General features: G+C 37.3%; 1 protein-coding gene across 7 annotated transcripts in view; it reads left to right on the top strand.

The window, feature by feature from the left end:
• LOC127576243 (microtubule-associated tumor suppressor candidate 2-like) overlaps positions 1–27,194 on the top strand; it is a 334,776-nt gene that overhangs the window by 246,284 nt on the left and 61,298 nt on the right. For 5 of the 7 annotated variants that reach the window (XM_052026690.1, XM_052026683.1, XM_052026685.1 and 2 more), the window contains 3 exons: positions 3,928–4,074; positions 15,298–15,396; positions 24,527–24,744. In XM_052026690.1, the coding sequence (XP_051882650.1) occupies positions 3,928–4,074; positions 15,298–15,396; positions 24,527–24,744 (464 nt within the window). The remainder of the gene's footprint in view (positions 1–3,927; positions 4,075–15,297; positions 15,397–24,526; positions 24,745–27,194) is intronic. The other 2 variants (XM_052026687.1, XM_052026689.1) reach the window with 2 other exon arrangements.

Raw genomic sequence — 27,194 nt, 5'->3', positions numbered from 1 at the left:
CTAGTTGAGTTTGCACTACTGTACTTTGCTCCATTCTGCTGTTTTGCGCTCTTTGCTCTATTTATTGCTGTACTTATTATTACCACGTATATTGTTTACTCTGTGAGGTTCACATGAACAAGGAATTTCATTGCACCCTGGTGCATATGACAGTAAACTAAACTGAATCTGAATGGTGAGTTGTTTTGCAGCTGCTTCTAATGTAATAGAAACATAGAAAATAGGAGCAGAAGTTATTTGGCCCTTTGAGCCTGTTTGGCCCTTCAATATGATCGTGGCTGATCCTCAGTATGATATTTCCCCTCTCTTCCCATATCTCTTAATGACTTCTGTGTCTCAAAATCCATATATCTCCTTCTTAAATATATTCAGAATTGTAAGATATTTCCAGTATTTATGAGTAACTTTTGCTGCCAAAAAACTGAAAATGATATACTTTGCTGCAAAGAGCATACGTTTTAATGATGTAGCAAACCATAATTAACTGCTTAATAACCACTATGGCTCTATAAAAGTAAACGTTACACATGAATAACTTTTTGCTCAGAGAGTATTTTAAAATTTTATAACTGTTTCAGATGATGAATTGTCTTATTTTAAAAGGTTGTGGATGTTTTTTGAGCTTCTACCTTACAATCTTTTGTGCTGTATCATGTGTACAACATTGGTTAAAAAAAATGCATGTACTTCCTTATTTGCTTTCAATGTGATAGGCTGCTCAACTTGCTTGATGACTTCATTAATATGCACCAGGGATCCCCCGCAAAGGTGAAATCTATATCAAAGAGATTGCTAGATCTTTGTGAGCAGCATTCTTCAAAGCCAAATCCAGGCCATTTTATTTTACTATTGTCACTGCTTCTGATGTTATGGCTTGAATTTGGGTTTGACCACCATCACCATGGGCTTGTGTAGCTAAGAGGAGCTTTTTCACATCTACATGTTATGGTAGTACCCATTTAACGGCAAAGTCCAATTTCTGAGCTAACATTCTTACAGATACTTGAACACAAAGAATGAATAGATATTTCTAATAGTTATCAATGAACAACTTATTTGATAAATTATTCCTGTTGTTTGCACGTTAAATACCTACATTTGTACTGGTGTATTAGCAGAAAATCCTAGGAGTACAATGGAAGAATGTGAAGCAGGCTGTGAACTCTCCGCTCCTGTGCAGTTAGGACTGAGGACCTCTGGATATTGCCTTTACCAACAAATTCATCAACTTTTGCAAACTTTGTTTCTCAAATATTGTATTGCAATCATTCAAAAACCATAAATACTGCTGTTCTTGAAAATGCAACTCAGGAAACTTCACATTTGTGTGTAGGAATTTGTATAATCCTGTAAAATGCACCCTTAGGAAAGAATTTTACATTAAATTTGAAAGTGATGTAGTTCCAGGATATTCCGTCTAAACAAGGGAAACTATAAGGGTATCAGGTGCAGGTTGGCTGTGGTAGATTGGGAAAATACGTTAAACATATGATAGTGGACAGGTAGCATTTTAAAGAAGTACATGATTTGCAACAAATGTACATTCATTTAAGGTACAAAAACATAATAGGAGTAGTATTACAACCTTGAATTGCAGCTGAAATTCAAGATAATATTAAATTTAAGGAAGAGGCTTATAAAGTTACCAGAGAGTAAAACTGTGTGCCTGAGAATTTTAGAATCAACAAAGGCTGACCAAGGAATTGATTTTAAAAAGGGCAAAATGGAATATGAGACTAAAGCAGCAGGAAACATGACAAAAGACTAAGTTCATCTATACATATGCAAGGGCAAATATGAGTCCCTTATAGGGAGATTTATAATGTGAAATAAGGAAATGGCAGATGAATTAGATAAATACTTTGTGTTTCTCTCAGAATAAAACAGAAAACGCCTCCCGGAAGTATTGGAGAACCAAGGGTTCAGCGCAAATGAGGATGCAAAAAAAACATAGAGAAGTTAATGAACCTGAAAACACAATCCCAAGGATATGATGATCTAGATCCCCAATATGTGAAAGGTGGATATTGAGATTGTGGATCCTCTGGGTGTTATTTTCCAAAATTCTGTAGATTCTGGAAGGTTTCTGCATGATTTGAGGATTGTAAAGTGATCCCACTCTTTACTAAAGGAGAGAAAGGAGTACAGGAAATTACCCTTAGCTTGACATTAAGAATCAGAATCAGATTTATTATCGCTGACTTATATGACATGAAATTTGTTGTTTTGCTGCAGCTGTACAGTGCAAAGACATAGCATTACTATAAATTACAAAATAAATAAATAGTGCAAAAAAAAAGGAATAATGAGTTAGTGCTCATGGGTTTATGGACCATTCAGAAATCTGATGGCGAAGGGGAAGAAACTATTCCTGAATTGCTGAGTGTGGGTCTTCAGGCTCCTGTACCTTGTCCCTGATGGTAGTAATGAGAAGAGGTCATGTCCTGGATAGTGAGGGTCCTTAATGATGGATGCCACCTTCTTGAGGCACCACCTCTTGAAGATATTCTCGATGGTGGGAAGGGTTGTGCCCGTAATGGAGCTGAAAGAGTCTATAACCCTCTGCAACCTCTTGCGATCCTGTGCATTGGGGCCTGCATACCAGGCTATGATGCAACCAGTCAGAATGCTCTCCACCATACATCTATAGAAATTTTTAAGTCTTTGGTGACGTACCGAATCTCATCAGTAAAGTAAAACTGAAGTAAAACTTCATGCCGCCTTAGTGATTGCATCAATGTGTTGGGCTCAGGATAGATCCTCCGAGACGTTGACACCCAGGAACCTGAAGCTGCTCAGAGTTGAAGCATTCATAGTTGGGAAAATGTTGTAATCTATCATAAAGGATAGACACTTTGAAAATGATAGTAAGATTGAAAAGAGTCAACATATATTTATGAAAATGAAATTATATTTGATTAATCTATTGGAGTCTTTAAAGATTCTATCTAATAGAGTAGATGAGAGGAGTCAATAGATATGGCGTATTTGGATTTTGGGAAGGCTTTCGATAAGGAGGTGGTTCGTGAACAGTGTTAGAGCACATAGAATCAAGGGTAATATACTAATGTGGATTGAGAGTTATTTAATATAAAGAAAACAAAGAATAGGAATAAACCAGCCCTTCTCAAGTTTGAAGGCTGTAACAAAGTACAATAGGGTTTGATGTTTGAGTCCCAACTATTCACAAAGGGATGCTTTTTCAATGCTTTTTAATGGTGAAACATGTCATTGTCTGAATGTGCTTCACCTAGTTCTACAAGTGAGCTAGTGGAGCAGAGGCCCTGGAATTTTAGGCCCATATTGTAACAACATTTTCAAAAATCCCAGTATGTGAAGTGCAGTTTAGCATTCATTGATCCAAGTAAAGCTGTTTCATGAGCTGTGACTGATCCATTGTGCTCTTTAATATAGGAAAAATTATTCATAAAGGATTCTTTAATAGGGTTTTTATATTGTAGCTGTTTCAAGAAGTGACTATTTATTCACTTTACATTGTAAAGCTGAGGTTAAACTTAATGCAGCATTAAACATTCATGTACAACAAATGAAGTTGCTGGATCGATATATTTAATCGTTGTTACAATAGAACTTTTGGAAACCATGTGTTTCACAGACTCCATTAAACAATATGCACTAGTGAGATATTTTCTGGGCAGAAAATATAACCATAAATGTCAACAACAGCAGCAGCAAACATGAAGAATTTTAACACAATAAAATTGAGTTCTTTTAATACTTAATTTCATGAATTGCTTTAATTGGTATTTAGTTTATCAGAATGAAAATTAGGGTACTTCTTAGCTTCTTGTGTTTGTTAATTTTTTCCTGTGTATTAATTTAGCAATTTATCATTAACCAACTGTAGAATTTTGAGTGCTATCTTTATTGTGAAATTATAAGAAACAAATAATGGAATTTTTGCAGGTTCCAACAGTGAAGAAAAAATTAGCTCAAAAGCAAAAGCCTCAGTAACTGATGTTTCCAATGGAAAGACTGGACTGCAACCTCCGGGCAGTACATCAGCAAATCGGTGGAGTTTGCTTTCTGCACCTAAAACCACCACAGCAGGCAGTGAGTATCAGCAAAAAGCAAAAATTAGCACAAAATGTCTTATATTATCTACATGACTTATGCTCTTAAATATTTCAGTCCTAAAAATGAGCTTAAGGGATTTTCAGCCCCACAGAGTCTGCTTTAAGCACCAAATGCTAAATATATTAAATTTCTTTGACAGGAAGGTATATTAGAAAGGATGTATTTACTAAATATAGAGTACTTGAAATATTTAGTTGTAAATAAATGTGTTTCACAAAATTTTATTTCAAATACACATATTAAATAAAATATGAACATCAGTTAGACTTCAGTTCAGACAGCTTGACAGTCAAGATATCTTTGTGTAGACCTGGTGTTTATGGCAGGTACCTCGCTGCCAGTGGCATTCTTTGGTCAGCACAAAGGCAAAGGGATGCTTCTTCATTTTTATTTAATGGAATGTGCTTTACCTGGTGCTACAGTGGAAAACTGAATTATAAAAATGATGAAGGTGACATTTATGCCCTGGAAATAAACAGCTTCATCTTATACCCATCTGGTTCTAATACAACTGTCAAAACATACATTTGAGTTTAGTCAGTTGCTAACTAATCAATCGTCATTCATGAGAATCCAATGTATAACATTCTAATTGCACACCATTTTCTTTCAACTGGTAGTGAACAAAATACAATCAAAGCACTGGAGAAATTGTGATTTTTTTTCTTCGAAACAAGTTACAGATTTAAGTGACATTGATATTTCTGCAGTAAAAATGTACAGTGTGGATATCAATCTGTGAAAATGAAGATGTTTACAATATCCAGTGTTCTGTTGATCAAAAATAGCATTTCCTTGTATAGAGAGTAAATAACCTAGAGTTCTTCAAAGTATGTTTTAATGGCCTAGAAATTCTTCAATGCATATTTTCATAAGCTGAAGGCAACACAGTGATGGGAGCATGTATCCATTTACTATGAGGCTGCAGTTGTCTAATGTTCTAAGGCACATAATGCTCTAATTTGTTGTATGTAGGAAATTGCGGCTTTGGTTACACATTCACATATAATCTATGGGAAAGCTTTGTCTTCACAAACTCCCATCATGGTTGAAGGAGGAGATCAAGGCAAGGATAATGGGAAGAAGATTGTAGTGAGAGGTAGTGGTGATTGAGATAGAGGACCAGATCTGAGAAATGGCCATAAGGTCACCATAGGCAGCAGACGAAAGGGGTGAGGACGATTAGGACAAGAGCTGGAGGGTAGCCAGTGAGAATATTTGTAGTGGGAGATCAGAGTAGATGGTGAGAAGCCCATGGCATTCTGGTAAGGTAACCAGATAGACTAGGAAAGAGATTGGTGGTGTGGAGGACATCATTGTAGAGGCAAGATATGATAGGTTTGGAGAGAGATTTGAGAAGGAGATTGGGGGAACAGAGGGAAGATTGAGGGTACCAGGAGGAAAGATGTGTCAAGGGAGTGAGAATGCTAGAATGGAGGTAAGTAGAAGATTGAGCTGGTGCCACAAAGTGATTTCAGTGCCTGTGGAGGACTAATAAGGGAGTGGTTGGGCATATATTGAGTGATGATTGTTGATCACTAAGGCAAGAACTCATCTGAAGGAAGGTTGCCCCATACTCTTATATGCTTCATTCTAGGCAGCTGGGTAGCTGCCCAGATAGGGACAACAGCTTTAGAGGACTCAGGAACAGGCTTTGTCACTTCTGTGGTCACAGTCCATGACATTCTTAAATCACATATGTGGTTAAAAAAAAATCATTCAGATAATATCAATCATTACTGTACACCAGGTGATATTGCATAGAGTCCACTATGCTTCCTAGTGAATTCTGTGCTTTCGCGCGTAATATACAAGGATTATAAAACCAATGTACTGTGCAATAGAATTTCTGGGCCAATTATCCTCAGTTATTATGTCAACTTCCCAGGAAAGATATTTTGTACAAACTTACATGTTGAACTAGGACTCCTTAAGATACTTCCTATCACATTCATACACCATGAGCTTTCAGTAGGGCATAAGGAAGTACTGCTTGGCAATTCTGGATCCCATCTATTTTTCTACTAGTTTATACAAAGAATGTGCCCCAGGCCCAGAGGCCAATGCCTGTCACCAAAAAACTTAATCCTTTTGGCGTTGTTTGATTCCATATAATCCAGGCCAGAAATAAACTTGCAGCCAACAATTACAATGAAATCCACTTATCATTGCCATACAGGTTCAACTAAAAGGCCTAGAACAATTGGTCTATTACTCTAAGTGTGACTATTGTCATGGACCCCTGAAACAGGCCCTTTGGTCCGCCATGTCCATGCTGACATCATGTACCCATCTATACTAATCCCATTTTCCAGCACTTTTGATGCTTTGGCGATTCAAGTGCTTGTTGAGATAATTCTTAAATATGGTAGGAATACCTGTCTCCACTACCCACTCAGGCAGTGCATTCCAGATTCCAACCAATGGTGAAAAGATTTCTCAGATCTCCTACAAATCTTTTCTCTTACCCTAAGCCCATGACCATATAGCGTTGAAGTTAGGTAGAAACCAATTGTCCCTTAAGAAATATGTTAAAAGAAGCAATAGACAGTTGGAGATGGAAAAGGGAAAATTTTTTTTAAATATTGAAATTATTTGCTGTGGATATAATTTTAACTGTCGAAGTATAATGTAGATGAGCAGTTTCCATAGAAGATGGTCAGTCTAGAAGACCAAGTAATAAATATCCTGCTTTATGTCATCCTGCTCCATATTAGCACATAATTAACAATGATATCCTACATTGTCCTTCATGATCTCTCCTTTTCATCACTTGTACTTTCACCTAATGTCAGCTCTCCCTCTCTTTACCCTGTGGCTGCCAGACCAGTTAACCAATATTAAACTGCAGATAAGCTTACTCTGACTAAACCCTGGGAGAACCAGAACCATTGTTTTTATCCCCATCATAAACTCAACTGCTACTGATCCTATTCCCAGAATCAGACACTTGAACAGTAAAATGAGCTCTTGTGAAATCCTTTTCAGCACCAGACTCCACATCCCACTCATTCCCAGAACCACCTATTTCCATCTGTACAACAGTGCCCATCTCCTTCCTGTCACGACCCAGCAACAAAAGAAACACACTGAGCATGATTCAGTGTTAAAAACTATTTTATTAATCACTACTTATGATAATACGTAAAATAAAAGTAAAAATGTTAGTATGTTAGAATTCAAAAATGTTAAACTTTGAACGTTAACCCCAAAACTAAACTCTTCGTGTGTGTGTGTGTGACAAAGTCCCAAACTCCAAGTTCCGGAATGGTTCTTAAAGTTCAGTTCCGCAAGCCATAAGGTGAAACATGAGCAAGGGCTTCTTCAACAACCACTGTTGTCTGAAGATAAGACGTAGATGTAGAAAAACAGAGAGAGAGTACATACGAAATCCAAATGTTCCACAATGGAACCTAAACGACATTCCAGTGTTTACTCGGTAGTGACTTCCTCACCCCGAAAAGCATCCGAATCGTGGTCGTCCACACACACAAATACCTGTTTCCTTCTACAGGTCAGCAACAAAGTGAACTCCACCGGATTACTTCCAACTTCCATACATGGATTCCAGTGGCAGACACAGTTATTGTTTCTCATCCATCGATAGAGAAAACTAGCAGGCTGGTGTCTCTCTCCCTTCTCTCTCTCTCTCTCTCCTTCTTCTAACTTCAACAACGTCATTACGTCCTTTATCTTCTATTGACGTAAGCACGCCCCACATACACACACACTCTCTATCTTAAAGGGACTTTCACTGAGTCCGTAACATTCCCCACCTCAGCTTTTCTCATCTTCATTGATGATCATCCCAGTATCCTCCACAAAGGTCAACTGGTTCAATATGCATCAGCTCATATCCAGCATTGCTCTAAGTCTTGCTTATCACTTCTGTTGTTACTAACCTAAATTCATTTCTTATCCTCCAAAATGTTGCCACATCTTAATTTTGCAATATCTTCAAATTCACAATCTATTCAACAACAAACAGCAAAACTTTGCATTTGTATATTCCCATTAAAATAAAAAAAAGAGAGGTGAAGGCTGTGTGCTGGAGGGGTGGGGAGATGGGCAAGGGGATAGGTAGATTGGAGTCTTATGTGCTTAGCCTTGATGACTACTTGTTTATTGGTAGCTAAGGTGCTTTGAATGACAAAATGTTTAGTATCAAATGATTATGAAGTGCAACTACATAAGTTGAGTGGGATGAATAATAGGTGATGTGTAAATTTGGGAATTCTGTGATTGTAAACAGCTGATGTAAAAAAAAAGTTTATTATACCCATATTGATTTGCATTTATAATTTGTCCTAACATGTAAATTGGTGTAAATGTCTTATGTTTGTCTCATGTTAAGAAAATCTTCTGTGAAATGCATCTATACATCTCAGTACACTTTTAGAAAAATCACATCAAAGCCAGCAGTTCTACAGGAATTGCTAAATCCATCTCTGCTTGAAGTGCTAAATTAATTATCCATGACTTGTGGATGCAATTAGCTGCTTCATTATTTACCACAGACTTTACATTTGTTTCTATTGAAGGAATAACTACACAAGAATTAGCTTTGTGCATTAACAATATCAAGGGACGCCTCAATGGTTAGGGCAAATGGTTCACTTGCTACTTTAGTGCTGATGGCATCATAATTCTGTAAATTACTCAAGGGGATATGACTTTTCAGACCCACCTGTTCCGTTGCAGATCAGAGTAATTTCAGTCAACCAAGTTAATTCAAAAGTGTCATCAGACTATTTGATCGTAGAAGCCACTGCAGCTGAGCACAGATTTTCTCCTTATTCAAGTGCCCATAGTCTGGCTGGGTGGATCATGATCAGTAGTAGCAAGTCCCCCTCATTGACTGATCTCATCCAATTATTATCACCCCCATTGATGTCTTCTGTCAGAGCTGCTCAATCAGACCTGGGATTCAACATGATGCAGGTTCACTTTATTTGATTCATAGAGATTCATCAAGTTCTAGAATATGGAAAAAAGCCTTTTGGCCCAGCTTGTCCATGCTGACCAAGATGCCTACCTATGCTAATCCTATTTGCCTGCATTTTGCCCACATACCTCTAAACTTTTCCTATCCATATACCTTCCCATGCGTCTTTTAAACATTGTAATTTTACCTGCTTCTACCACCTTCTCTGGCAGCTCGTTCCATGTACCCACCTATGTGAAAAACTTACCCCTTAGGTCCCCTTTAAATCTTTCCCCTCGCATCTTTAATCTGTGCCCTCTAGTTTTAGACTTCCCTATCCTGGGGGAAAAAGACTGTGACTATCTACCCTATCTATGCCCCTCATAATTTCATAAATCTCTGTTAGGTCACTCCTCAGCCTCCTTTACTCGAGGGAAAACAATCCCAGCCTATCCGGTATCTCCTTATAAGTCAAGCCCTCCAGTCCAGGAACATTCTGATGAATCTTTTCTGCACTCTCCCTGGTTTAATCACATCCTCCCTATAGTGTGGGGACCAGAAGTGTCCACAGTCCTCCAAGTGCAGTCTAAACAACAATTCGTACAATTGTAACATGATGTCCTATACTCAATGGTTCGGCTGATGAAGGCAAACATACCATATGCTTCTTCACCACTCGACTTATGTTGCCACTTTCAGTGAACTATGTACTTGTATTCCAAGGTCTCACTGTTCAATAACACTCCCTGTGGCCCTGCCATTCACATTTGAGATTTAGGTAAGTGAAAATATCTTTATAAATTATTTCCTATATACAGGAAGTTAAAGACCACTGACAAAATTAGAAACCTTGAGCAAGTAAACCGGACTGAGCAGATTGATCCTATGCTCCTTCATATTCATTCCATTTTAGATGATAGGCTTAGGAATTCTATCACAATGTGTAGATTTTTTCTAGGATTATGCAATTGAAAATTCACTTCACCCAAAATGAAATGTGATAAGAACCATTGATAGGGTGTTTTGCATTGCCATGAAAATTTGACAGCATGTCCTGGAATGGCTCACCCTTATGTGTCTGATATGATTTCAATGTCAGACACATATAAGGTTTCATCATTCCCTGTGGAACATTCCCAGTGGATAATTGCAAGGGAAATTAGAAAAGGTTGTCTGGGAGCAGCCATCAATACACATTCCCAGAACAAGTCTATTTTTGTCAGCTGCTCACCTTTCCAATCCTCAGCTTTTCATCTCTCCACCCAAACCACAGGCACCAATCCTTGTCCACTTACCTCTCCATCTCTGACCCTAGGTCCCAGTCCTTTTTTCAGAACTCCAGCCCCACCCCCAACTCTTCCTGTCACCAATCCAGCTCTGATTCTAATGACAGATATTTTGTTTCTTTGACTTACTTTACCCAATGACCTAATCTCCAGGTCTCAATGGGAAATTTCCCAAGGGGCCTGGGCTCTACTGAAATGTGCAGTCCACAACTGAAGCAGTCATTAGTGCATCACAGTAATCCTTTTTATGTACAGTGCTATTTCAGGTAATTCTTAAGAAATTCAGAGCTGAATTAATTCAGTGCAGTTTTGAGAAGATATAAATTGTTTTATGAATAAAATCTTACAGTGACTAAGCTGTTGGCTAGAATTCAGTGTTTTGAGCTCAAGAACTGGTCTAGGCCCAAATTGTGCCAGAAATTGTGCCTGTTTTGAAGTTTTTTCCTCTCAAGTTTCTTGTCAAATTCATATCTATTTTGAATCAGTACAGTTGGTCAGAGTTTTAAAATTGTTTTGTTTTGAAAACCAAAAGCTTCCAAAAAATGTCTTGTTATATTTAAGAATGGTAATGATGCTGTTAATGTAGTTGAATTAGCTGTGAATTTGTCACAATAAGTTGGCAGTTTTACTCACAGAATTTAACAAAAATAGTCACTTTTCATAATTATGAAGGAACAAAGTCAATTTCTTAGTAAATTAAAGTATCAACCCAGAAGTACCTACTTAATTTTTACAGTCCTATAAATGGAAACTCCCAGAGGACAGTCTTACGAGCTGGGTCAGTTTTTAATGCAAAATCTCTGCAGTGCTTGTATATGGTTTTTAGAGTTGATTACACCAATTTTAGATTTATTTCTCTCAAGTTATCCAACAAAGCTGACCAAAAACTTCATTTCATCATGTTCATTTACTAGAACATTGTAATTTTAATGATACTTTAAGTACGAAGGGTTCTTCTTTATATTTAGCAACAATATAGTGAGTACAAATAGGGAGTAGGATAGGGGTGGAGTTGGGATATTCCTTGGCTATCAGCGGATGCTACCCCGATAAACCTGTGATGAAATTAATCTGCTAAAACCAGCAGGTCTAATCTCAGTTTAGCGTAGATCCCACCATTTGATCTGTTATCATTTGAGTGGCTCTTTGCTTCCTTCATAAGAGAAGCAAAAAATGAGTGCCTCTATTTGATGTGATATAAATCTCTGACTTCCCCATCAAAATGGGTGACTACCGACCTGGCAACTTTTTGGATTTTTGTTGTTCTGCTGCAGGCATAGACAATCACCCTATGATTGCCTGTCAGTGACTCTTATTGCCTGACAATGAATAATAAAAAAAGATAAAGTGCACAATATGTGAATGTATATGTTTAGGGAGTTGTAGAGGCAAATATAAATTAGCATCATATGATGTTATTGTACATTCAGAGCATCAAGTGTTGGTGCATGTGACATTCATTCCAATATAATCACAATTGCAGAACCATAAAGAGAAAATAAAAGGAAAATTCCAGGAGAGAAATTCTGCAGTAAGCACTAAATTCCACTGCAATTTCCATACTATAAAACTGCAGTGCCATGAATGCCTTGTTTATAGTGGACTGTGATGACATTTGATTTTTATAGGAACAGGATTATTGCTGCTGGTTCAATTGCAATGCAAATAACTGAGAATTCACACTTCAGGGCCCTGTGTGTACAATAAATGTTGACGCAACTATCCTTTATTTCCAAATCTATAAGAAACATGGCTGAATATTTCCAAAGATTAATGGAAATCTGTGCTTCAATCATGGAAAATTCAAATCTAGAATAATGTTTATTGCTTTAACGAAAACATTAATACAATTATTTTAAATTCTTCTAAAATTTCTGGCAAAGAAATTTGACACAATCAAGTTCCTCATTTGTAGAACACTAATGTTTAGCAAAGTTTCCAACCTTTAATACAATACATGTGTTAACTAATTATCTAACTTCAACCTAAATTTAGATTTATTTTTGCTCTGTCTAGATTTTAATGTGTTCTGTAGTATAATCTGAATCAACAGGCAACAAGCTGACCTTCTCCCAGGCACCCACACTGAGCTTGTTGGTACAAAGTACAGGGATACCCAAAAGGTGGCATTTAATCAGATTTGCATTTCTTCTGGAAATAGTGGGGTTCCCATTAGTTCTTTCTGGAGTATTGCAGCTGATACTAGAAATGCATCTGAGCAGGAAACTGGGGACTTAACTACTTTTTTTTAAAACTATTCCTCATTAGAAATTGTAAACGGCAGAACTTGAGATCCCAATCATTTTTATTTGTATACCTACTCTCAAATAAGGACAACATCTGTATGAAGCATAGAATGCAGTACTTTGGATAATCAAGTCGAAATCACTTTTTGAATCAATTTCAAGAGTGTTGTTGGGGGGAAAAAAAACCCGGTGTCACCAGTTTTCCAGATCCAAGGTCTGTTGCATCTCAAAAGTAAAATGTGCGAGGTAAGTTTTTTTTACACAGAGAGTGGTAGGTGCTTGGGATGCACTGCCAAGAGTGGTAGGTGCTTGGGATGCACTGCCAGGAGTGGTGGTGGAAGCATACATGATGGTGGCATTTAAGAGGCATTTAGACAAGCACATTGACATGCAGGGGATGGGCAGATATGGATCATGTTCAGGCAGATATGTTTAGTTTAATTTGGCATCGTGGTCAGCACAGACATTGTGGGCTGAAGGGCTGGTTCCTGTGCTGTACTATTCTTTGTTCTATGTGAGTAATTGTATATCAAACAGCTTTTTATCTATTCTTCCTTAGTTTTCCAATGTTGTCTGCTTGTAAGAAGTGATACCTATATTCCACAAGAACACAAGAAGATAGGAGCAGGTGTAGATCACCAGGCCCCTCAAGCCTGCTCCACCAGTCAATATGACCATAGCTAATCTACCCCAGGCCTCAACTCCTTTTCTGCGCCACTTCCATGTAGCCTTCAATTCTCCAATATTTCAAAAGATTTCTACTTTCTTTCTTAATACCTCCAATAATCTGACCTCCACATCACTCCAGGGTCGAGAACTCAAGAGATTCACCATCGTCTGTGAGTGTGAGTTTTAAATGACCATCCCCTTAGAGCTGACAAATTATGTCCAACAAATTCAAATAGCAATTAAGGTTGGAACTGATTTTTCAGATCCTCCAGACAGCTCTGGAAGCAAGAGCTGTAAGGTGTTCCATTTACGAATGAAACCATTAGCACTTTCTGAAGAAGCTAACGTTTCCACCATTCGAATTTAATCAAGTCCCACCCTTCTGGGAATGCACTCAGATCTGGAAATCAAACTTTGCAAATGCTGCCTGAGCTAGTTTCACCCTTGATTTAATTTTCTGATTTCTAACATGGTATTGTAGAAGCAAACATTAATGCCTAAAATCATGATTTATTGTGCTCTTCCTGATAACTCCAAATCAGAATTTCTTATTTATTCATTTACTGCCACCATCAACTCTTAGATCACAATAACTGCTTTGACTTCTTTAAAAGGAGCAAAAGAATGCACGAATTGTAGGGTCTTAGAGTATTGAGGTCCCTCAGTCTTTTCAGTTCAAGGATACCTGAAGCATAAGTAGATATGATGATGAGGAAAGCATATGGGATACTTTCATTAGTTGGGGCATAGGGTACAAGAGCAGGGAGCTTATGGTACAACTTTATGAAACATTGGTTAGGCCACAGCTGGAGTACTCTGTACAGTTCTGGTTGCCACACTGTAAGATTATACTGGAGGAAGTGCAGAGGAGATTCACAAGGATGTTGCCTAAGATGGAGCGTTTCAGTTATGAGGAAAGATTGAATAGGCTGGGTTTGTTTCCTTTAGAGGAGAGGAGACTAGGGGGTGGGGGGGGGGGGTAGAATCTGATGGAGGTATACAAAATTATGAAGGGCATAGATAGGGTAGATAATGGTATACTTTTCCCAGTAGCAAAGGTAATCTAAAACTGAAGGGCATAGGTATTGGGTAAAGGGTAAGAGGTTTAGAGGGGATCTGACAAAGAAATTTTTACCCAGTGGGTGGTTGCAATCTGGAATGCACTAACTGGTGGGTGCTGAAGGCAGGTACTCTCACAACATTTTAGATCTGGACTAACATGCATTGAAGGCTACGGACCAAGTGCCAGTAAGTAGGATTAGTGTAGATAGGTAATTGTTGGTCAGCATGAAATGATGGGCCAAAGGGCTCGAACTCTATGAATGCACAATGCGATTAATTCTATGTATTTGTTTTTCTAAATTACTTCATCTATTTCATATATGGAAGTCTTTTTTTAACATTGTTCTATGAATCTAAGGTGACTGAGTGTTGACGGTCTTAAATATTAGCAGAAGTTAGCATTGTGGGGCCATTACTGAAACTTGATTGCCTGCTTTGTGTTTTGACAGTCTCAGCCAACTTACAACTATAGAGCAATACAGTGATGGAACACTCCAGTTTGGGAATAAAGAGACTATGATGATAACAAAATCCATTTGATAGCTTGTAATGGAGTATAATTGGCCAAAAATCTAGAAATGTATAATGTAATCACTCTCCCCAGTGACTGTAAATTGTTTAAGTTATTATGAAAAATAGTGCCATTTGTGGTAATAAAAGACATTGTTTATGGAGAATCCAACAGTGGGCTGAAGATTCCCTGATAAGTTACCCTTGTAAACAATTTTAATATTACAGTATAAATTAGATCTTTGAAAATGTTGAAACATTGCCAAATATTTTGAAGAAGTGTCTGTAATTATGTTTATCACCTTCAAATGAAGAAAATATTTATCCTGAATGAATTACCTTGCTAGTCTGTACATTCTCTTAACAAGTTATTTTTTAACTGCTTTTGTAGATAGTTCTGACAAGAGTTTTAATGCCTGAATTTTGAGTTATCAAAGTATCCTGTGTAGAAAAATGTAAGGATATATTATTTAACAAATTTATTGTTAAACTCCTAAAACAGCAGTGAAGAAGGAGGTCCAAAAAGATCATGATATTCCAAAATCGATTACTTCATCACCAAAAAGATTAGTCATACCTGCCAGCAAGCTTCACTCACCAGGTACGTAAGTATTCTGTAAAACATATTCCTTAAAGCATCAAACATTGCAAGGAATGTAAAAATATTATGTTATTATTACTACTTGATTTCAGCATAACCCTATTTTCAAAGTTTCAAATGATGGACAACAATTTATGTTGACATCTGTTAACATAATTGCATGCCCAACGGGCACAGTGGCTTTGAAAATAAAGAAAAAGCTATTGATGCTGGAAATCTAAAATAAAAACAGAAAATGCTGTAAACACTCGGGTCAGATTGCAGCTGTGGAAAGAGAAGCAGAGTTAGTGTTTCAGATTGTAAAATCTTCATCATTTGGAAGCTGCAATAACAAATTAGTTTTAAGTTGCAGAGAGGGTAGAGGAGGGATGGCTAGAACAAACAGAATATTTCTGATAGGGTGAGGGGGTGTTGCCAACAAGATAATTCCAATGTTTATGGAGTCATCTGGTTAATGGATTAATGAGGGTGGTTAGAGAGGGAAAAAACAAAGAGACATATTAATGCTCTGAATTGTAGATGGGAGCAGATGCTGAAACTGAAACCAAAAGGAGAATGCTGGTAATACCCAGCAAAGCAAGCAGAGGCTGTGGACAGAGTAAAGCTGTCATGTGACAGATGGCAGAACTGAGAAGTTTTCATAAAATAGAAAAAAAAATTACCTGAAATTGTAAAAGTCATGTTCCACATCTTATATTGAGCCATGCTGGACGATGCAGGAGGCCATGAACTGTTAGGTGGAGTAGGAGTGGGATGGAGAATTAAAGTGACAGGTGACTGAAAGCTCAGGGTTACACTCACATAATAATAGTATTTTGCAAAGTGGTCACACAATCTGCCAAGAGAATTCCAAGCACAAACTGGAGGAACAGCACCTCATTTTCCATCTTGGAACCTTGCAGCCTAATGGTATTAATATTGAATTCTCTCACTTTAAGTAATCCTCAGCCCCCCTTCCCCACCCCCCCCCCCAACCATGCTTCTTCTTTTCTTCCCTTTCCTAGCCTATCGCTTTTTTTTTTAAACCCCTTTTATTTTCCTTTCTCTTCTTACCTTTGACCCATCCCCCGGTGTATCTGCTCTCCTAACCTCCCCCGAACCTGCCTATCACTATCTTTTACCTGCATCTACCTATCACCACCTTGTCCCCACCCCGCCTCCCCCCTTTTGTCCACCTATCACTGCTCTGCATTTCCCTCCTATATATTGGCCTTCCCCTTTTCCTATCTTCAGTCCTGAAGAAGGGTCCTGACCCAAAACGTTGACTGCCTGCTTTTCTCCACAGATGCTGCCTGGCCTGCTGAGTTCCTCCAGCATCATCGTGTTTTTCATCTAGATTCCAGCATCTGCAAGTCCTTTGTTTCTATGCTTTTGGTTTGCCCAAAGTAGAGGAGACTGTATCATTAGCACCAAATGTAGTACCATAGATTGTAAGAAGGATAAATAAATCACTGGAGTCCTCTTCAGGTCCCTGAATGGAATAGAATCCTTTCCTTTCCTACCATCCAGGAATTCAATCAATCCTTCCAAGTGAAATAGTGATTCACTTGTACCTCTTCCAACAAAGTATACTTCATTCACTTCTGACAATGTGGTCTCCTCTACACTGGAGATACCAAAAGCAGATTGTGTGACCACTTTGCAGAGCACCTCCATTCAGTTTGCAGGGTAATCCTGAGCTTCCAGTTGCCTGTCACTTTGATTCTCCAAACAACTCCTGCTCTAACCATCTGTCTACAGCCTCCTATGCTGTTTCAATGAAGCCTGAAGTAAGTTTGAGAAACATCACCTTATTTTCCACCTGGGCAAATTGCATCTCTTAGGTCTTAATATCAGACACTGCCTGATATTCTGGACAGTTCCAGTATTCTCCTTTTCGTTTCAGGTTCAGCAACAGTTCTGACCTACATTTCACAGCTTAAAACATGTTTCCTCTAATTGCCCTCAGTTATCTATTAATTAGAGGGCTCTGAAAACACTGGAATCATCTTGGCAATCTTGGCCTCATCCTATCAGATGTTGCCTATGCCCCATCCACCCCTCCCCCACCCTCTCTGCAATGTAAAATTAACTTGTTCTCCCTCTTTTGCAGTTCCAGACAGTTCTTTGACCTCAAATGCTGCTTGATCTCACGAGTATTTCCAGCAATTCCTGCTTTTAATTGATCTTGTTTTGTTACAAGTGATTGGAGAAACAAATTACTTCCTGTAAGAAGAAGTGAATTAACCACAATCACTGTAATTTTCTCATGTATTTTTTTAAGTTTCATTAAATTAACATCTTAATTCTTCAACATCATTCCAATTATCACTCACACAATGACTACTCGATCTGATTCAAATAACATATCAATGAAATACTACTCATTTCAAATATGTGATTCTCTCTTCATTGATTACCTATTTAGAGCTTTCACCTTCTTGGGGAAAACCAGAGATGGTTTGCGAGGTATCAGTTGCAGCATTCACTGAATACCCTACCTTATTTAGATTGCCAATAGCCTAAATGACCAACTAACTTGGACAAATATGGTTGTTATTAGAAAAATAGACCACAAAATATATCTCTTGTTTACCAACTTTTTTGCCATTTTATCAGATTATGATTATTGGAACAATCGATACCTTGTACTTTCTGAGGAACTATTAGAAGGCCAAAGCAAGCAGGTGGTGATATCTAGTCAAAGAACCTCTAAGCAAATCTGTCAATGACACAAGTCATCCTTCTACTCCAGGTATAGTAGAAGTTGCACTCTAGAAATACAATATACCTCTAGAGGTTTTTTTTACCACAAACCTGATCTCAATTTCCAGAGATTAGTAACCAAAATCTTTGTTGGACTATGTTGTCAGAGCCAAACCATTATAAGAAGAATAACAGCTATTCCCATCTAGATGGGGAGCTACTTCATATTTTTCCTTGATCTTTTCTGCAAAACCAGAATAAGACAGGATTAAAGCATTGCAAGGAACTTTGGAATACCATGATGTATTAGATGGCAACCCATGTATGTTTATGAAACCAGTGGCAGTCTGAGTTTCAATTCAGTTTCCCAATCTCATTTCTGTGATCACAATGACATTATTCTTTAATTGGTTGCTCAGAAACTTCAAGATCATTCAAGTATTCATCATCTGATGAGATTACAAAAAGCTAGCACTCAAAAGAGATATATTTTGTGGTTCAAAATCAGCCTGCTTCTCTGCCAATTTCTTCTAACGATGAAGAACTTTTGCCCAAGTTAGTTGGTCATTACAGTAATGATAATCTAAGTGGTAGAGAATTCAGTGAGTACTCACTTAGCAAAATGTTCCTGATTTTCCACGATAAGATATTAGACGAAAATTGTAACTGGACAACCACTGAAGGAAGAGTTGTTTTTTAGAAATGAAAAGTATTTTATTAGAAATGATTTACATCAAGTTCTACAGGCAAGTGATAATTCTTTTTATATTGAATGTTAAATTAAGGTAAAGATAATATTGTGCAAGGAACAGGGATTATAAGTAAAAAAAAATTGCCAAAGTTCAACTACAGCCAATTCCAGTGACATTAGTAAGGATATGGAAACAATTATCTCCAGCTACTGACCACAATAAGGGAAAGCCAGGTAGGGCATCATACTAGAGTGTGTGGTTAATTCAGAGAAGGATTAGAACAGGGAAATTATAAATAAACCTGTAGAATAAGCACATATGAATTTTAATATAGATATATGCAGTAGCACATTTTAGCAAGAAGGAAAAGAAAGCATATAGTCCGTCCTTCCTTTTAATTTTCCAAGTCAGGTACCTCAATCCCAAAAGTGAAATTAGTAGTGACTAAGATCATGGGTGTTTCTTTATAAGTACAGGGGCTCCCCGGGTTACGGAAGAACTGACTTACAGAAATTTGACTTTGCACAAATTCTCCCATAAATTTTTAAAGAATTTTTCAAGATGGGAAAGGTAATTACAGAAATGCAAGCATCTTCAGGAGTTGTGGAATACAGGTGGCATCTATTTAATTGAAAAGACAACCAGTCTTAAAAAAACTGTTTACATGTAACCTCCCCGTAAAAATCAGACAGACACCATTGTCTGTTAAGAATGAGGGTGCCAGTTCACAGTGGGAGGCCACTTAAGAAATGTGCTTTGGAAAGTGACAAGGCAATTTCTACTATTGACACTTCTAAAATACTTTATCAAACAATGTAACATCCATTGACATCAAAACTAGGCTGTTTCAAGGAAATCAAAACTAGCCACTGGATGTGGGATACCCTAATTCTGTATCTTTGTAACTACATGGGGGAAGACAATAAATAACTGTTCATGTCAATCAACACTCAATGAAATTGTTCATTTCTGACTTATGGGAAAAATTGGTTTATGGACAGTTCTCAGGAATGGAACCCTTACATAATCCGTGACTGCATATACATTTTTAACTCTCACAGCTGGCAAGTGTTTATGAAAATCAAGAAAAAACACACAGATGCTGGAAATCTGAGATGAAAACCAGAAAATGCCAGAAATACTCAACAGGTCAGGCAGCATATGGGGAAAGAGAGGCAGAATTAATGTTTCATGTTAAAGACCCTTCACCAGGTCTTTGATCTAAAACATTAACTCTGTTCCTCTTTGCTTGACCTGCTGAACGTTTGATCCACTGGAGAAGGTTCCAAAAAGAGTTGGTCCTCATGCAGGGTCTCGACCCGAAATGTCGACAATTCCTTTCTTACCACAGATGCTGCTTGACCCACTGAGTTCTTCCAGCAGATTGTTGCTCCAGATTCCAGCATCTGCAGTCTCTTGCGTCTCCAAAAAGATTTACTAGACTGGTACCAGACCTAAGAGGTTGTGCGTATATGGTCAGATTGAATAGGCTAGAGTGCCAGCAGGCAAATTAATAATTTCCATAGGAAATTTACCCAGAAAGGGAAACCCATTACCTCAAAGAATAAGAATTAAGGCAGAAAACATGGCTTCATTTAAAGAGAATATAGATAGACACGTGATAGAGAAAGGAGTATAGGGAATGTTGATGAGGGTAATTAAAGATGGGTGGGAAAAGACACATGGAGAATAAACACCTTTTGGTTTTGTAACACTGGGATGAAACTGTGGTTAACAATGGATACAGGAAATAGTTTAAAATTAATGTGTTGTGGAAACTGTTCTTATAATACCTTTCCTAACCACTTGCTTCTAGCTCCTAGCTTGTTTTTTTCATTTGTGTTCCCTCAAGAAACTTACGACATAACTAGGATGCAGTGATATGTTCTCAAAGACTTGAAGAAGCAGAGCAGTTATAACATATATTTAGATGGTACTGAAAGGAATGGATTGTGTAAGTTCATTTAGTAAGAATATTGCTTATGAGATAGATTATAAATGGCAACAATAATATTGTACAGTGAATTCAATGTCTGAAAGTTGGCAAATTATTTCTCCTTTCAGAAATTGATGAATGAGCATACCAATTTCCTTTGCAACTCAATAAAACAGAAGACTATTATTACAAAGAGTTGGCACATTCATTTTCAAGAACAGAAGTTCTGAATACCTTAACTGTGTTTAGAAATTAAAACCTAATCTATTGTTCATGTGCCAATAATGAAGTCAAAATGGTTTGTGGTTTGCACTACATAGTATCAATAATTAGTCTTGTTACTTCTTGACGAGCAATGTATGAGACAGTTCAATGGGAGCTTTCACAGAAATATACTCCACAGAAATTGGATTAGTATTTGAAACAATGAAAAAATTGTTAAAAATACATTGATTTTATTATAACTATGTTAGTTATTTAAAAACTCCAACTTGGTTGCTGATTATAATCAGTCATTAGTATAATTCTCTCACAATGTATGCTCTGATGTGTACTTTCTGCAATCTAGTTAAGGAGATTAAACTTGATAGTGGTCAACTGGATAAGTTTTCATCATTATTCTAAGCCAGTGATATTTCCAAGTGTGGCTGCATATTTAAAGGTGAGAGTCAGGTTTGGAAATATGTAAAGGGAAACTAAGTAAAGTTTAATCAACAACTATTAAATTGAATTCAAGCCCAGAATGAAACTTATACTGCAAAATTATATGGTTTGTGGACTGTTCTTTTCATACTCAATTTGATTCAAGAGTTGCAATGTGGAAAATAAAGCCTCTACCTTTACAAGCAAATAAGTAAGCATCAGCAGCTTTAGAATCGGGGGATGTGTAGCAGACCAGGGCTTCCCCTTTCCTAACTACCAGATTTTTGGAGGTTCAGATTTCTGAAACATTGATAGCAGCGCTTTAGATCACCCACTTCAATCTAATTGTATTATATTGGAATTTATTAGGTGATAATATGTTCTGGTCAGAAAAGGAGGGTAATTTGAAATGGGCAGTAAATGTTGGCCTTTTGCAATTCTGTAAATTAATTTTTAAAAAATGTAATTACCAAAAAATCTTTAGCAAGTAACTAAACAACAGGCAGCTTTAATGAATCCGGTGGTGGGAATCAGGGGGTTATTCAGCATTCAGATCAGTCTCCAGTAAGGTCCACAGAGATCAATATTAAGCTTGTTACTGTTCACTACCTTTTTCAATGATTTGGATCAAGAAAACTGGACAAAAGTTCTTAAATGCAAATATTAGATGCTAAGGTGAGGCAAACAGACTACAGGCTGATCTAATTGTTTTGCACAAATTGGACAGCATTTGTTTGCAATCCAGGGCTTTGTTTAAATTATTGCATAAATTAATATTAAATCCTGCTGAAGATAATTCACCCTATTAAGAAAATCAGCAAAGAAAAACTATGAGTTTCAGCCAACCTCTGTATGTAATATTATAATCAGAAGAAGTATGGGAAGCATTGTTATCTTGTTGACATCATCAGGTATTCCTCTATACAAATGTTCTATTTGCGACTTTTATAAAGCAATTACTCTAATGGGTGCATGACCTTGACTTTTGAGGCTTCTTTGGCAATATAAAACAATGTTTAATATTAGCAATGGGTGGCAATTAAAGTTACGGTTGGGTCAAGAGCGACTTCTGTTGCCAGAAGGGCAGTGGGTGGGGTGGGGTGGTGGTGGGTGGATGGATGGAGGGATAGATAAATAGGTCCAAGTAGAGTGGGAGGAGAGGGTAGGGAAGGGAGACTGGGAGGGTGCAGGGTTCAGGATAAGATTAGCAGGGGAAAAGAGATAGCTGGATTCAGGCCAGAGGGAAGAGTAGATGACAGCCAGAGCTCGGGTGGGGAAGAATGCTGCTGAGAGCCAGGGGTTGTGGTGCAGGTGACGGTGTGGGGGAGAGTGATGGTGAGAGATGGAAGAGAGAGACATGTTGTATGTTTCACTTGGTGAGTACACTGATCTCTTTATTATCTTATTTGAAAATACAATGGTTAGTAAAAAGGATATATTGTTATTTCAGAAACTTGATTTCATGTAGTTTTAAGTGTTTAGGTGTTCTTGATTGGAATTCTTGAGCTCTGGAACACAATCAGGCTCTTTACATTGAAACTAATGGAAAATGTTCTTTCAATTTACAAGTTTCTCCTTAAAGCAATGCTTTCCCAGAACATGTTCTTTCTTAAGTCAAAGGATACCTCGAATAAGACCTTTGGTCAAAGAAGCCTGCAGCCTATTCTTGAAGCCAAGGGCGAGAAATCTTAGTCAAATTTCCACGGCATTAAGGGGAATAATAAAGTGAATTCTACAGCTCAGATCCTATTGAGGACTATTCTGTGTTTTTTTTTTCCTGACTTTCTTTTGGGCAGGAGAGGAGACAAACTGACTTGGGGAATAATTTGTTGTTGTCTGGTGGTTTCAATTCAATTGATGAGTAAGGTCACTAATCTCTCATACCCATGATCCCCTCTAGTTTTCACAAGTATTTAAAACACACATGTTACTATTCTGTAAGGAACATTAAAATTTCAAATCTTTATTCTGAATCTTAAAAACTATGTTATTACTCAACAACCAGAAAATACAGGCAATAGCCTAATACCAAGGACTATTATAGTACAATTATACTATTATATTATACTATTATAGTATTGTAATATTGTATTATACTATTATAGTGCAAAGCCAGATAGAGATGTTTTGCAGTTTCTCAGCAAACATTATTTTTTCACTGATAATGATAATTATTATAGAGCTTTATATAACTACCTTGTGACATTGGCAGTAACACAAGTTGAAAAATCCATAGAGTTGTTTAGGCTAGATAGAATGCCATACCACGTACTAACAGAGCAATGGAAGATGCTGCAGTCATTTTTTTTTAAATTATTCATTTAACAATGTGGGCATTGCTGGCAAATCCAGTATCTCTATTTTCCCTTGAGAAGGAGATGGTAAGTCTCTTTCTTGAATTGTTGAACAGGGAGTATTACATTTACCAGTCTGACTTTAGTTTTTTTTTGGATTCTCATAATTTGTATTGGTTTACCTCATCATAAGGTGTAACCTGGTAAAGGATTGAATATGTAAATCTAAGTGCAATTTTTTTTAACAGTAAATGCCAGTGGCAATAATTTGAGACAATGGAATACAAATTGAATTAAGTCTCTGAGGATAAATGCATCCATTTAAGTGTTAACCCTCATTCAAAGGATGAGTACGACTCCTTCAGGTGATTTAATGTAATTTTATTATATGCAAACAAATTCTAAACATCAAGAATTCATAGGGGGCACAGTTACACTATAAGACATCTGAGGTACTGAAGGTTTGAAGTCTTTGACTCTTATTTCCACTTTGTACTATTTGCTTTGATAATGAGTCTGCCTATTCATGAGTTTAATCTACCCTGAATAACTAATCTAGTGGGTACTGCATTTAAATCACATTCTTCCTCAGCTCATTCACTTGCCCTATCTTACTCAGCTGGAGACATGTATGCTGTACACTTTAAACAGACCATGACCAATGAAATTAATTACATCCTCTGTTAAAATGACTTCAGTTTTAATGATCACTGGCATTTAATCTTATCTAATTAGATGCAACTATTAATGAAATCTTGTCTATACAATCAATGCTAGATGATACAGAATAAAGATGATTTTGATTATACATGGATTTGTCTCTTAAACTTGATGAAAGTCTTTGTCTAGGATCTCTAATGTTTGTTTCACCTCTCCCCAAGGACTAAGCAAACTAAGGAGTGCTACAGCTGTTACAAGAAATGGATTTTCAGCAAAACCTGACCTCCAGTCACGAGAATCTGAGCGCCAAACCATCCAGAGACTCAAGGAAAGATGTAAGGAACAGACCAGACAGCTGCAGTCTCTCCACGAGCAATTGAAACATGCTAGTCTTGGTATTGAAGTTCTCGCTATAACAACACAATATTTCCATCATAAAGTGAGTATATCATATGTATGAAAGGCTCCTTCATTTGCCTTCTGTAGAAACTTGCCAAGCATCAACAATTATTTTCATAAAAAGAACCCTGGATTTTGGAATGATTTTGTTTTATTTACACTCAATGGGTCACAAACTTAAGAGCAATGTCATACCAAAAATTCACGCAAAATTGGGCTGAAAGACATGCTAGCAGAATTTATTTTAACCGTAATTGGTAAAGCGATTGGTTAGAAGTAATATTTATTACAGATTGAATTCAATACTATGGCCATTCTGCAAAATTAAAAGAGGTTAGTGCCATTAATACTAAATTTGTTATAAATTTGCAATTGATTTGCAATAAAATTGCCAGGGCAAAAGTGCTAGTTTCACAGTGAAAAGACCTGACCACCAATGAAGAAAATACACTCTCAATACTTCAATTTTCTATCATTTGAACTGTGATATTTAGCTTTGGTCCATATTGCCAAAGTCCAAAATATAATTAAACAAAATGGACTTGAAGTTGAGTTACAGCCAAATTAGGGGATGATCTCAGAGCAGAATATGGCTAGTGAAGCTGGAGGCAGAACTATGCAAAATTGCTTGCTATCATTTAGTACTGTACAGCTGTAGGGTAGGAAGCAAACACATAAGAACTTAACATTCAGGTAGCTGATTCCAATGGGTCTTTCAAGAACACTGGTATTGTGCTAAATGTCAGAGAGTACTGACCTCAGCTTATTGGTATAGTCAGATGAATTTTGTCAAAGGGGATGCTAAACATCTAATGCTGCTTTCAGGTCTTCTCCGCAATAGTTTAAATGGAAGACTTTCCCAATGTGGCACTTTCACTACAGAATGCGCTCATACGTATACCCACCTAATTGTTTAGGCACTGACTTCACAGCTGTAAAATCAATGCAGTTCCAACAGTTGCACTGTTCCACTGTCAGTCAGTACTGCACTGAAAAGTTAGCCTGGATTTTGCACTTGAATTTGTGGAGGTACATCATAGCCTTCAGAACTGGAGGCAGGAGTGCTACTACCTGATCCAAGACTGGCACACAATACAAACATAACATGATTTTTCATTTCCCTTGTAAGTAGGGATTAATCTATTTTAAATTTTAACAGCACCATACAGTTATCAACTTTATCAGTTTTTAAGTGGCTATTATGCCATCTGCTGTTTTTCAACATAATTACATGCAATTTGTTTGGGTTTACTGAATGACAATCTATATATTGCTTTATAATTATAGTGTAAGCTAATTAGTGAGAAAATGTGATTGTAATGAACAGATTAATTCTGCTGATGTGCTATTAGGAAAAAAAACTAGTGTTTTATTGTGGGGATATTGACTAATTTACTTAATCAAAGGTAAATTTCTATTCATCTCTTTCTACTGCTACCAAAATTTCCAAAAATCTTTTGTTCCCTCCCAGAATTAGATTCTGATTTAGACAATATGCACTTTGCTTGATCTCTCTCCATCTGTAATTTTGTTACAGTGCATTTCCACTTTATTTGCCCCTCAATGATAAAACCAACCAATTCAAGATGACCCTAATAAGAATCTCTTGAACAGCAGTGAGAGAGTGCCACAATAAGGCAATAAAATAAATGTCTGTACAAGAATGGTCACCAGAAATTCCTTCAGTGTCTTAAAGGTGCGCTTTCACTTCCTAGTCAGGTTGGAAGTAGTCTTCAATAGAGTTCGCATTACGTGTTATGCAGTGCTGTTGTCCATTGGGTCTTTTACCGCCTTGACTAAAATGGCATCGCTGAGGAGGCACTGTTGCTGGAGAAGAATTTTTAAAATAATTTTTAATCATCTTACTTTATTAAATTATTGTTAGATATTTTGAAATGTTTCTGAGTGTCAGAGACAAAACACTTAAAAACCCTGACCACTTTGATGACTGACAAAACTGGATTGCTGTAGGCCAGCAGGATATGTCTTCCACATCCAGGTGAGTTTGGGAGGATGGTGATTATAGGTGGTCGGCTCATGCTAACAAAGTGCAAAGATATCATTCATGCATTTTATTATAAAGTTGAAATCTTTTTTCTAATGCATTCTGCCAAATAGGAACATCTTTCACCTGTTCTGATATTTACCCTGGTACAGCTGGGCATATTATGGGAGGATATGGCCACTCATGCTCTATAGAAGTCTGATGAGGCTGAGATTGGTCAAATCTCAGGAGAGTTTATTTCTGGTCAGTCTGGTATCATGTTGCTTATTCCTTAGATATGTGGCTCTGAAGTGAAAGGCCTTTAAAGGTTTCAGTTACCTTTGATTAAGGTGGAAACCTGTAAATCCCTATCCATGCGTATGGATTTCAATGCAAATGTGAACAATAGTTTTGTGTTAGTTTCTCCTCCCCCCCCCCCCCCCCCCCCCCCCCCCCCCCCCCCCCCCCCCCCCCCCCCCCCATAGTGCAAGAGGGAACTGAGTAAA

The sequence above is a fragment of the Pristis pectinata genome, chromosome 11 (genome assembly GCF_009764475.1).
Source record: "Pristis pectinata isolate sPriPec2 chromosome 11, sPriPec2.1.pri, whole genome shotgun sequence".
Classification (NCBI taxonomy): domain Eukaryota; kingdom Metazoa; phylum Chordata; class Chondrichthyes; order Rhinopristiformes; family Pristidae; genus Pristis; species Pristis pectinata.
The sequence above is the reverse complement of the archived record's forward strand: the minus strand, read 5'-3'. Positions and strand labels throughout refer to the sequence as shown.